The sequence below is a fragment of the Melanotaenia boesemani genome, chromosome 1 (assembly GCF_017639745.1).
Source record: "Melanotaenia boesemani isolate fMelBoe1 chromosome 1, fMelBoe1.pri, whole genome shotgun sequence".
Classification (NCBI taxonomy): domain Eukaryota; kingdom Metazoa; phylum Chordata; class Actinopteri; order Atheriniformes; family Melanotaeniidae; genus Melanotaenia; species Melanotaenia boesemani.
The window spans coordinates 12,135,686-12,148,548 of record NC_055682.1 but is presented as its reverse complement, the minus strand read 5'-3'; the positions used below and the strand labels follow the sequence as shown (position 1 = coordinate 12,148,548).

General features: G+C 43.1%; 1 protein-coding gene across 13 annotated transcripts in view; it reads left to right on the top strand.

Moving 5' to 3' along the window:
* Nucleotides 1-10,055, top strand: part of LOC121655598 (transducin-like enhancer protein 3-B) — a 160,870-nt gene extending 150,815 nt beyond the window's left edge. For all 13 annotated transcript variants that reach the window (XM_042010479.1, XM_042011093.1, XM_042010774.1 and 10 more), the window contains 7 exons: nucleotides 429-499; nucleotides 614-863; nucleotides 1,595-1,842; nucleotides 1,986-2,133; nucleotides 2,310-2,460; nucleotides 6,729-6,805; nucleotides 8,651-10,055. In XM_042010479.1, coding sequence (XP_041866413.1) covers nucleotides 429-499; nucleotides 614-863; nucleotides 1,595-1,842; nucleotides 1,986-2,133; nucleotides 2,310-2,460; nucleotides 6,729-6,805; nucleotides 8,651-8,758 — 1,053 coding nt within the window. In that variant the 3' untranslated portion in view covers nucleotides 8,759-10,055. The remainder of the gene's footprint in view (nucleotides 1-428; nucleotides 500-613; nucleotides 864-1,594; nucleotides 1,843-1,985; nucleotides 2,134-2,309; nucleotides 2,461-6,728; nucleotides 6,806-8,650) is intronic.
* Nucleotides 10,056-12,863: the final 2,808 nt, after the last annotated feature.

The following is a 12,863-nucleotide window of genomic DNA, read 5'->3' as shown; positions in this document are numbered from 1 at the left end:
CCTCGTAACATTAACTAATGATAACCATAACCTCCATCATACCTGATGCTGTAGGTGATAGAACATCACACACAAAAAAAAAGAAAATGAAATGAAAACTTAAACATCTTTGTAATTTTTATAACGTGTCATAACGGTTTGGCTGCAGTTTGTTGAGTGTACATAATGAGCAGCAGCAAAGACAGCCGAGCTGTTTACTTTGATGTTAGTTGGTTTTTTGAGAACTTTAAAGACAAGACTGAACTCCCAAACTGTATCTCCTGTCTGAAAGTCTCCCAGGCTTTAATGGGCATTAGTTTTAGCCGTGTCAAGCTTTTCTGTATGCAGTGACACTTGGCCTGAACGTTGGCTGCTACTTGAATATTAGCTTAGACTAACTTTTTTGTAGATTAGCAGTTCTTTGATTATTTTAACTTTTCCTCATGCAGGCAGGGTTTGACCCTCATCCTCACATGAGAGCTCCAGGCCTGCCAGCAAGCCTGACTTCTGGAGGAAAGCCGTGCGTATTTACATTTTTATTAATCATCACAGTTTTGCATTCAAGTTGATTTTATTAACACATTTTGTCCAATTTTTACCCAAATTGACAGTTTGCCTCCTCTGTCCTCTGCAGAGCTTATTCTTTTCATGTCAGTGCAGATGGTCAGATGCAGCCCGTGCCCTTTCCTCCAGATGCACTGATAGGCCCTGGGATCCCGCGGCATGCTCGTCAGATCAACACACTGAGCCATGGAGAAGTGGTGTGCGCCGTCACCATCAGCAACCCCACACGTCATGTCTACACTGGTGGAAAGGGTTGTGTCAAAATCTGGGATATCAGCCAGCCGGGCAGTAAGAGCCCAGTGTCCCAACTCGACTGCCTGGTAACTAGCTGTTGTTGTTTACAAGTCATACGGCAAAAATAATGTTTTATCATTCCTTTTGAACATTTCCAACCATGGCAGTCATAAATGTGATCCTGAGGTCTCAGAAATATTCTTGAGCATCAAACGTAGCCTCTCTTCCCACACCCTGTTGTAGCTTTCCACAGATGCTAACAAAGAGGTGAATAATTCAGTAAAGTGTCTCACTGCTGTGCTGAAATAATCCTCAGTGAAGAAAAAATGCCCGCTGAGTAATGATGTTCTGATTGGCCAACCCCGTCTGCCATTACCCAGCTCATTACTTCTTTCAAAGTGCCTCTCGTTTCTCATTTTGATACTGTGGCTTCATGCCGTTCAGCTCATATGGCCTCTCACACCCTTAAGGTGTGTCCAGAGTGCAGTTCAGTGTTATAAAGCCATCATGGTGCTGTTTAATTCGACCAACAGCTTCCACGGTGCTTTTGATCCGTCTTCCTGCTCTTTGGAGCCTGGCTGTTCCTGCCTGCAGCCCCACTGTCTCTGTGTCTCTTGTTAAATCTGACATTCACATCTTCACTAACATGAAAGAGTCAGCTGTTGCTGAAAAGCTCCACTTGTCAAAGAAAAGGTTTACAACAAATTCACTAAAGGACATTGCTGACCTCAATTCAACCTTTGTTTCACATGTAGGAACAAATTAAATAAATTGTATTCATTCATCAATATAACGACAATACTTTTTTCTGCTCCAGAACAGAGACAATTACATCCGCTCCTGCAAGCTGTTGCCTGATGGCCGCACCCTGATAGTGGGTGGCGAGGCCAGCACGCTGACCATCTGGGACTTGGCTTCACAGACACCCCGGATAAAGGCAGAACTCACTTCTTCTGCTCCAGCCTGTTACGCACTGGCCATCAGCCCTGACGCCAAGGTCTGCTTCTCCTGCTGTTCTGATGGAAACATTGCCGTCTGGGACCTCCATAACCAGACCCTTGTCAGGTCAGTACTTTGTTCATGGGGATGTTAAAAAAAGAAATTACAAACCTTAAGCAAAACAAAGCATTTGATCATCATCGTATGAGTTTGGAGAACCCCCCCTCCCCTGTTCATGCCTTAATGAGTGTGTGTTTTGTGTGTTCCAGACAATTCCAGGGCCACACAGATGGAGCAAGCTGTATTGATATCTCCCATGATGGGACCAAACTGTGGACCGGAGGGCTCGACAACACAGTCCGCTCCTGGGATCTGAGAGAGGGTCGACAGCTCCAGCAACATGATTTTACCTCACAGGTAATTATTTCTGTAAAAAAATCAAATCTGCTAGTTTACCTGATACTGTGTTGACCTACATTAACACTTTCACGGTTTCTCCAGATGAAAGCGCTCGTTGTGTTCCTTTTTTTAAAGTTTATCTTTACCTGTAAAACCAACTTTCTCATGAGTTTTGATCGAACTCCTTGTTGCAGATCTTCTCGTTAGGTTATTGTCCCACTGGGGAATGGCTGGCTGTGGGTATGGAGAGCAGCAACGTGGAGGTGCTTCACCACACCAAGCCTGACAAGTACCAGCTGCATCTGCATGAAAGCTGTGTGCTTTCACTCAAGTTCGCCTACTGTGGTAAGTTACAGACCAAAAAGATATTTAATGAGAGCACAACTCCAGGTTAAAAAACAAGAATAGTTGTCAGATTTTATCTGATGCCTAATTAATTCTTCCACCTATAATAGCCAAGTTTAACAAAAATCATCTAAAAGGAAGCTATATGCGTTTTGTTAATACAGAGTTCTACTAATCAGACTTCAAATAAAAGCTGTGTAGCCTAATTAACTCTGTACACAGTCTTGAATCTAGTTAAATTTCAGTGTACTGTTTGAGAGGACAAAATCAGACCAATGCAGCAAAGCTGGTATCCAGTAGTATGTAAAGTAATTGGAATATATAAATATTTATAAAAGGAATTCTTTATCCAAGGTATAAACCTGGCTAATTTTAGTAAACATTATCCTACAGTACAGAATAATTAATCCATATTCGCATTAAAACATTTGAACACAAACTCCCAATATGTGTAGCTAATGTGTCTTAGTTAGAAATTTGATATTTTGAGGACAATTTATGTTGCTTCATAAGCAACAGCTGGTGTTCGAACGAAGTCACTACGTGTGTATATGTACATATACACACCACATAAAGTGGTCCCTCGTCTATTGCGGGGGTTACGTTCTGAAAACACAAGATAAATGAAATCCGCGAAATGACGACCTTATTAATTTTTCACAATTCAAATGCATGTTAAGGCCCAATTATCCCTCCTCGCAGTGTTTATAGACCTTTCCCCAAACTATAATTAACATTTTCAACATTCTCACACACTTTATACACTCTCAAAAACTTAACAATGTGGATTTCTTAATAATTACTCACCCTGTAAAATAAATGACAACTTCTCTGCTGGCGCTGCGTCCCCACTATGGGGATATTTTTCGATCTTTAATCAAGAGCACAATTGTTTGCTTTGAGAGCAAGATTTCTTGTTTTCATGCTCAAATATCATCTTGCTCTCTCTCAAAACTCTACTCTCACACTCAGAAAGTCGCTCTTGTTTTCAAACATATTGTTCTTCCTTTCAAAACTCTGCGCTCAGACATTTTCTCTGCTCTTGGATATTTTTTCCTCTCTCGGGTTGCAGAAAGAGACGTCTGTCAAATCTCCTCCAGCCAATAGAATACGAGCTAATTCGAGCCAATCGTCCTCACCTTCTTCAGGGTGCGCTTGTTTTACTTGACACAGTGACTCCACACTCTTAGCCCAGATTTTGTTAGAACATAAAATTTTTAGTAGGGACTAATTATCATTTTATGTAACAGTGTCTCATTAATAAAACAAATAAGTTGCTTCTAATAGTTTTCTACATTGTGCAGTGTGATAATAATGATTAGCAAAGAAAACTCAATATGTTATGTTTCTGTCAGAGGGGGCGGGGCTATTTTCAAAACTCAACGTATCCCGACTGCAAAGGTTCATGGGAGATGCAGATTCAGCTAAAATTCAACCTGTTTTTTATTGCTATGCTATAAATTTAAGTTTTCTGCTTTAATTCCTGTGTTATGTTAACAATTAGACAATGTTATAAAGTTCTGCCCTCTTTAAATTTTAAACTTGGCACCATCAATGAAAAGGGCAGTACAGGGGGAAAAAAAAACACCACCAACGTCAAATTTTATACATTGTGTAATGATAAAAATAGACTTTGACACAAGCCATTGACATATTCTCAGTACTGCTGATTATACAGCATATATACATACTGTAGGAGGAGGTGAAGAAAAATCTTGCCAGCCTTCTGAGGGCAGAGCATATTCGCAAACGTAGAAGGAAAGGAGCATTTTTTTTTCATAAATCCCTTTAAGCATGCGAGACAGCTGCTAGAGGACATGAGAAGTGGTGAGCTGGAGATTACCAGACTGGAGCTTGAAGATCACATCAGGGTGCATTACAGTGACCAAGTGAGGTTGACTCCGCTGGGATCCCCTGGCTATGTTCCTCGCCCAGCCTTCCTGTTCAATGTTGCCCTCCCTTAACTCAGCGAGGTAGCAGACATGGTCCGGAGGGCAAGAGCAGCCTCAGCCCCTAACAGGATACCATACAAGCTGTACAAGTACTGCCCAGGGGTCCTGAAACACCTGTGTGGAACCTGATGAGTGGCTTGGAAGAACCAAGGCATCCTGTCAGTGTGGCAAAGAGCTGTCACAGTGTTCATCCCGAAAGAGCAGACCTCCAGTACCATCAGCCAGCCAGTTTAGGAGTATTGCTGACCTTAATGTTGAAGGGAAGATTTTCTTCTCCACCCTGGCCAAGAGGTTGTCAAGCTACCTTATAAGTAACAGGTACATTGACACCAGCTGCCAGAAGGCAGGTGTGCCAGGCTTCCCAGGGTGCATGGAACATTCAGCAGTGGGAGGCTATTTGGATGATATCTCCTCCAGACAGCTGCATGTACAACAAGGCTGCTGAAAAGGATAGACAAGCTGGTGGGCTGGGCAAGAATGAAGATCAAACCCTCCAAATCACGCAGTCTATCAGGAAAGGAGTCAAAAGCACAATCTTTGTCGCAGGTGGTGAGAACATACCATTGCTGGCAAGTCAAACTGTCCACAGCTTGGGACAAATCTACACAGAAGAGCTCTCTGACCGGCAGATGGGAGAGACGGTGAGGAAGCAGCTCTCAGATGGCCTGGCCAGGATCAATCAGAGTCAGCTCCCTAGAAAGTACAAAGTATGGTGTTACCAGTTCATACTGTACCAGCAGGTGATGTGGCCTCTGAAGATGAGCAGAATCCCCTCCTCAGTATCAAACTCGTTAACCAGGAAGTGGCTGGGACTGCCAAGATATCTGTTAGACGTAGGCCTCTTTGGCAGGAACATGCTACAACTGCCACTGCAATCCATCATCTTGGGATACAAGCAAGCAAAGGCTCAGTTGGTGCTGGTGCTGAGGGAATCCTCTGACCAGCTGGTGAGAACAGCAGGCACACAAATGAGAACAGGAAGGTGGTGGAAAGCCCAGCAAGAGGTTAACATGGCAATTGACAGGCTGAAGCTCCTCGAGGTGGTTGGCAGAGTCCAGGAGGGTCGAGCAGGCCTTGGGAGAGGCAAGTTTCTCTTGTTCTGATCAAAGACTTCTAAAGAACATTGAAGAGCCATGGTGGTGGCAAAAGCTTAACAGGAACGCCTTACCATCAAAGTCGTGTTCCAGGGCCAGCAAGGATGTTGGACATCATCGGAAGGTCTCACAAGCAGGCCCATGTCATGGTCTGATCTTTGGAAGATCTCCCAGCCTATGCTCAGCTTCCTGATCAGAGCAACATATGACACCTTACACTGTCCCCGAAACCTCCACCAATGGTTTGATGCTGAAGAGACCTGTCTCCATCAATGGAAGCCTCCAGCACATCCTGTCAGGCTGCCTGACAGCGGTGTTTAATGGCCTCTACAGATGGGGACACGACCTAGTGCTGAAAAAGCTGGCCTAGGTGACAGAGTCATGCAGACAGGAGGTAAACAGCAAGCCATCCAGTTTGCAAGGGCTGGAGAGAATGTCAGTAAGTGGACCACGAGGGTCGACCTGGGGAATCGGCTTTACTTACCAGGGAGACTGTGGAAACATCACTCCAGCCAGACTTAGTCATGTAGTTGGAGACTTGCAAGACAGTCCTTCTGGTAGAACTCACTGTCCCATGGAAAGGGGCGCTGGAGGCTGCTAACAAGTGGAAGCAATCCAAGTATGCAGATCTGGCGGCGGTGTGCAGGGAGGCTGGCTGGAAAGTTGTTACGTGCCCTGTGGAAGAGGTTTTATTGGTTCCTCAACTACTCACCTACTCCACAACATGAGATTCAAAGGGGCGGGGCATCAGAAAGTCATGAAAGAGCTGGCTGAGGAGGCAGAGAAAGGCAGCTTCTGGCTAAGGAGGAAGCAAAAAGGGTGGGGCCTAACAACACCTAGGGTTTCAGCAGGGAGAGATCTCTGCCATCAGGAGACATACTGGGGTTAAAGGAGTGAGAAGTCAATGACCGTGCCTGACACACTGGTGGAGGTGTGTCAGGCACCAATATATAACTGCCCAAGTACTTTTGTCCTGGGTTAGGTCTACACTACATTTTTTTTTTTTTTTATTTTATAATCACATGAAGCCCACCCTATGACATTTTCTGCTTCAGAGTTCTTGCTGTAACTAGTCAGTTGGGTACTTAACTGTATAAGATCCTTTTTTTTTTTTTACAGTCACATGATCGCAGTTGGTCTCTAAATCTGAGACGTGCCAATAACCAGACTTGAGAACATTTACTTTCAGCTTGTGCTCAAAATGTTTGCTTTGTTTTTGCAGGTAAATGGTTTGTGAGCACAGGGAAGGACAACCTGCTGAACGCATGGAGGACCCCTTATGGTGCCAGCATATTTCAGGTAACAAAAACGAACACATACCGTACCAAAGTTTGGGCACATTTACTTATTCAAACTGAATGGAGGGATGTGCACATGTGTGAACTGGATGGTGGCTAAAGACGGGACCTTGATGGCCCAATCCTTGGCTACAGAAGCATGGAATGCCTTGTTGCATAGGCTCTGGAAACAGTTTCCTTAAAAGGAGTTGTGCCCTCTTCCACTCTGGAGTTATTGCCTATGCCCCAAACAGGGAGTAAGTGTGCCTCTATCAGCAACTCAGAATACCACCCTTTTTAGAGTCCCTGAAAGGGGGTGCTTGATCTAAACCCGAGTGGTGCGTTGTCATTAGAATTCTTGCTCCAGCTTGTCCTAAACATAAACTAGGCACAGCTCTCATCAGACTTGTGGGTGCATCTCTTGGACACTCGAATTGGGAATGATCCCTCTGTATGGGAGTTCACCGAAACCAGGTCCAGGAATATTGAGTGAAGGGTCCCAGTACAACCAGTTTAAGAGCTTGGTCCACACTGATGGTAAAGTCCATACCCCCAATAGAAATTACTTACTACCAAGACTGTCTGTTCTGGACAGAATTTCTAGGTGCAATTGAGGGGTCCAGTTTGGTGACATCAGGACTGGGTCATTGCAGTTTTGTTGGCTTCATCAGATCTCCACCTCTAGCTGCAGTGGTTTGCATCTGGGATGAGGATCAGGACTGAGATCCTGCCCAAAGTGGAGGAGTTCAAGTATCTTGAGGTTTTGTTCATGAGTAAGGGAAAAACAGAATGGGTGATTGACAGGTGGATCAGTGTGACATCTGACCTGGTGAAGTAAGAGCTGTGGGTAGTCACCAAAAGAACAAGATTGTAAATACAAGTGGCCGAAGTGAGTTTCCTCTGCAGGATGTCTTGAGATAAGGCAAATAGCTGTCACCTGTGACGGGCACTGAGGGAAGCCATTTGAGGTAGCCCTGGGGAAGACCCAGGACACATTAAAGCAGGATTATTAACTCTGGGCTTCTTGGTCCAGTGTTGTGCCAGTTTAGGATGTTATTCTAATGCAACATACCTGATTGGATCTCCAACAGCTTAAGATTATTCATTTCTGCCAGGTGTGTTGGAGCAGGGAAACGTCTAAAACCCGCAGTTTTTTTTTTTTAAGCCTTAAGAAGTCTGGAGTTGGTGGTCCTTGCACAGGAGGGACTCTCAGCTGGCCTGGGGACCTGGTAGAATGAAGTCAGGGCCTCACTGTTTAAGCTGCTGCCTGCATGATCCCACCTTAGGTAGTCTCATGCATAAATGGGCCTTAAAGATAAAAACATGTCATGGAATCACAAACGTTAGTCTCACCTTTTGTGCATTTATAAAATAATAGTCATTGGTGGCCACTTAGTGGCACAACCATTTGTTCCATATAAGTCCAAGGAAATTAACATTGACTTTAAAGCAGGGGTGCCCAAAGTCGGTCCTCGATGGCCGCTGTCCTGCAGATTTTCCAATGTTCCTGCTTCAACAGACCTGACTCAAATGAAATAGATCCAACAGCCTATTAAGTTTTGCACAATGACTCATCAGTTTGAGTCAGGTGGTTTTGGAGCAGGGACACATCAAAAACCTGCAGGATTGTGGCCCTTGAGGGCCGGAGCTGGGCACCCCTGCTTTAAATCAATTGTGATTTAAGTGCTGTTGCAACTGAAGAGAAATTAAGCCTAACAGACACAGCTTTGCTTGTAAAACCTAATTCTAATGTCATTGCTGTAAATGAACAAAAACTGCACACTATCATTTTTGGACAAACTGAAGTTCAGTTTTCTGTATAAACCTTGAGTTTAATGTGTTTTCATTAACTGGTTTGTTTCAACAGTCAAAGGAGTCGTCCTCCGTCCTGAGCTGTGACATCTCGGCAGATGACAAATACATCGTGACAGGATCTGGTGACAAGAAGGCCACCGTCTACGAGGTCATCTATTAGAGAGGATTTCTATTTCTTTTCCTGAACAACTGTGGACTACGGCTGTTTGAGGCAAACTACACTTGTGGGATTAAGGAGCGCTGTTGGCCAATGGATGTACTGGAAACAAGTTACTTTTTTGTCCCTTTGTTTTAGGATGGCACGTTTTATCCTGTTCTGAGAGTCTTCCCCCCCCCCCCCCCTTTCAGAATATTTGGATGTAACCTGGTGAAGCAGAGCTTCATTTCTGAGAAATTTATTTCCCAGACATCTTGTGCAAAATGTACATATCGGATTAAATAACAATTTTTATATATATATATATATATATTATAAAAATATATATATTTTCATGTCCTGGGTGTACTTGTGATTATCGTTTTGGTTCACTCATGTCCGTAATAACCGAGTGACAGACCAGAACATGGACACAAACTTAAACTATTTTAAGCAGATTTTCTTAAAGCACATTCTGCTGGCTGATATTTACAAAAATCAAACTGAGGAGCACGGATCTCTGCACATAGGAGTCTGTGGAGATTTGAAAATGGCCTTTTGTCACAGTGCTCTTACCGGATGATAAAAACTTTCTGGATCTGCAACACAGAGCCCTTTGACTCAGGTGGAGCTTTGGCTGGATTGGACCATTCTGGGATCAAAGGGAGGACACAATGACACAATTCAGGAACAGAAATGGATGTAAATTTACATACATGTACAAAGGAGAAAAAAAAAAGCTTACAAGTGTACAAATTGTTTTGCTCTGTCTGTGCTTTTGTTCTACCTTGTTTGTGGGAGAGGGGGTGTTGACATTTAGCCTAACCTTTGGACCTCATTCCACAGCAGAGGCATTGCGACAGGCTTAAACTGAAGACTGTGTGCTACTGCTAACTTGACGTAATACAAATGTTGATTGCGCCACAGATTTTTAGTCAGGCTAAATTCAAACAGTCCAGTCGTGCCAATGGGATCCCTCTGGCTTTTGTATCTTATCAATATTCCTGGAATATGTTTGTTTGGCTGTTACAGGGAAGCAGACCGCACACATCAGTCTGTCTTCACAGAAATGTTTAGTGCCTGTAAATGCTCGCGAGGACAGAGGGAAGCGCATTTAGATGTAAACAAATACTCAAGTTAGCAAATCAAAATGAGGGTTAATAATTCTGGTTTGTAAACTGTGTTCCTGTCAGCATTTACAACAAGAAGATAAAAGGGGCAAAATGCAGCTCTTATTCACACCAAAGTATGTAGCAAATGCTGTCGGCACCGAAAACAAACCTTTGGTTGTTAATAAATCAATAAAATTGTTTTTCTAGAATGTCCCATTTTCTCGACTGATGTGAAGGTTCAGCTGGTTTTACTGAAATACAAAAAAATGAGCAACAGTGCATACAACACTTCAAATAATAGTTAATAGCTATTTTCATTTAGTATTGTTAGGTTAGGGAAAGGAAAAGTATTTACAGAAGGAATAATTAGACAGTTATAGCATGTTCTTTAAAAAACATAAATGAATTTAGTTTTGTAAAGATGGTGCAAGAACAGTGTGGCTGCAGTGAGGGAGCTTCTGTAAATATCAAAGTCTGAATGTGGACCACAAGTTGAAGAGTTAGAAAGCCGGTATTTGAGCAGTGGATTTTGGCTCACCTCAGCATGAAGACCCTTACTGTGACCACACTCCTTCAGTCCTCTCAGTTTCTGTATGAAGTTGACTGCACCATGTCTGTAGCTGCTGTGCACGATGATCTGTTTGAAGAAAACAACACAGTTTGATAATGTTAGTGTCAAAAAAATAAGATGAACTGACCTTTCAGACTGTTAAAGTCAGTCAACATAAACAGTAATGGTTAGCTAATAACCCACAAGCATCACTTTCATCACTGGATACGGTTACCTGAAACACACTGACGGCTGGTCTCATTAATAATTTCAGTGGGAACTGATAACACAAACAAGCAAAACCTGGCACAGTTCTGCATTTGAGCTGTTATTAGACTTGGATGAAAATAAATGAATTAAGAACTCAATTCCACTTTCACTGGACAAGACAAGCCAAGCTGGTACTATAGATGCAATTATTGTTTAAGGGGCCAGTTAAGTGTTGATTGTGCCACAGAAATATCTTGGTCACAACACGCACTGATAAGAACCAAGAGGAGAGTGATGGAACGAGGAGGTTAAACTGAAGTGAAGGGTGTGGACGATGCAGAGGCGGTTATTGTGACTTAATGGCTTTGTTTCCAGACGGGATGGTTAGCGGTTTCAGGGCTGCTGACAGGAGTCGCTGTGGGAGGGATGAGACACAGTTGGAGATCAGTGTGGCCAGCCAAACCAAACACACACTCACACTGTGAGTGACTTCTCTGTTGCTTCACTTGAATCACACAGCCAGCAGAAACACATTTTACACACACGGAGAAGCTAGTTTGGGAATTTGTGGTTGTGCACTGATATCAGAGATGACTGCGAAACACAAGTCGAGGATAAAAACTCTCAAATGAATATTGACCAAATACAAACTAGCACATTACGATGAAGTTGGAACTTATTCTGAGATGTATTTCACCAACTACTCACGATACACACTATTAATGTCTAAATCCTGTCACACTGACTCACCACTCTGAGCAGTTGCCATGTCTTTCCTTTCTCTCTTTCTTCTCCCACCACAGGAGGTGAGTACATTCATTTTCACTTTTGTGGGGGTGCTGGCTGTAAGACTGTGATTTCTGACTGTGCCTGTGAGAGAAAGAAGGGGGGGCTGGGATGCAGTGTGGGGGTGATTTCAGCTGAGTGTGTGGGCTGAAGGCGTTGTACATATGGCTGAGCTATGAATGCATAAATAGTCATGTTTTGTTCAGATACCTTCACACCATTTACCAGCCCAAGGAGCTCTAGCTGACCTCGTGTAAATGTTAGTTCTGCTTGATACGTTTCTGGAGGAAATACGACTGCTGCGTTAATTCTGTCTACAGCTGATAGAGGCTGCTGTTTTTACTGCATCTTGCAACCAAGTCAAGGTCTTCAAAAAAAATCACCACTGAACAGAAAACAGGATCAGTATAACCTCCATGGTTCAGCGTCAGTGAAAACATTTATTCAAAAACATATTTTTTGTCTAAATATGAAATGAAGTCCACATCTGTTTCCCTTAACTATGACAAATTGTAAATGGACTGTATTTATATAGCGCTTTTCCAGTCATGTTGATTCCTCAGAGCGCTTTACACTACACATCACATTCACACACACATACCCCGATGGGCACATCGGGAGGCAACGTGGGTTTCAGTGTCTTGCCAAAGGACACTTCGGTATGGAATCGGGAAGCAAGGAATCGATCAACTGACTTTCCGGTTGGTGGACAACTGCTCTTCCTCCTGAGCTACAGCTGACAAAAGCAGCAGTTTGTGAGGCTGAACAAATAGCCCGTTAACCAACCATGTGGTGTTATGTGTTCTGAGTGGGTGCTATATAAATGTACGCAAATAGAATTAAATAAAATTTCTAGGAGTGGATACCCATCTGCTCAGGTTGGGGTACAGTCAATTTTTTTTCTTTGGATCTACCATCCAAAAGACAGACAGTATAAAAAGGCTGATGTCTTTTCAAAGTGAAAAATAAGACACTGGGCAGGAGGAGCAATGGCTGCAGTTAATCAAATTGTGCTGCTTTAGACCGACTGTTGCGTCTCTGCACGGCATGAAAATGTAGTTCATCTCAACTGTTGACGTCTTTGACACAGTGGAATAAGGTCTGGTTTAGATGCCACAAAAATGATCAGTAAACAGCTGAATGAGGCTGTCGTCGTAAGCCTTGTAAACACAAATGTTTGAAAAAGCTCGTTTCTCTGCTTTTTAGCACACAAAAAAGGAAAAAGACTGAATATTCACAGCTCAAAGGGAGGAACCTGTTACAGGTTTGCACATGCAGGACCACAGCGACACAGACATCCGTGAGGTCATTGCAGAAAAGTGTCACCATAACTTTAAAGGTCACAGTGGCTCAAATGGAAAAGACTGGGGTGTATAATGTAAAGATACTATAAAAGATTTTAAATTTGTGGCTGTTTCGATAAAAAAAAATGCTGTGGTATTTACAAAAAATAAACAGGTACTTTTTTTAA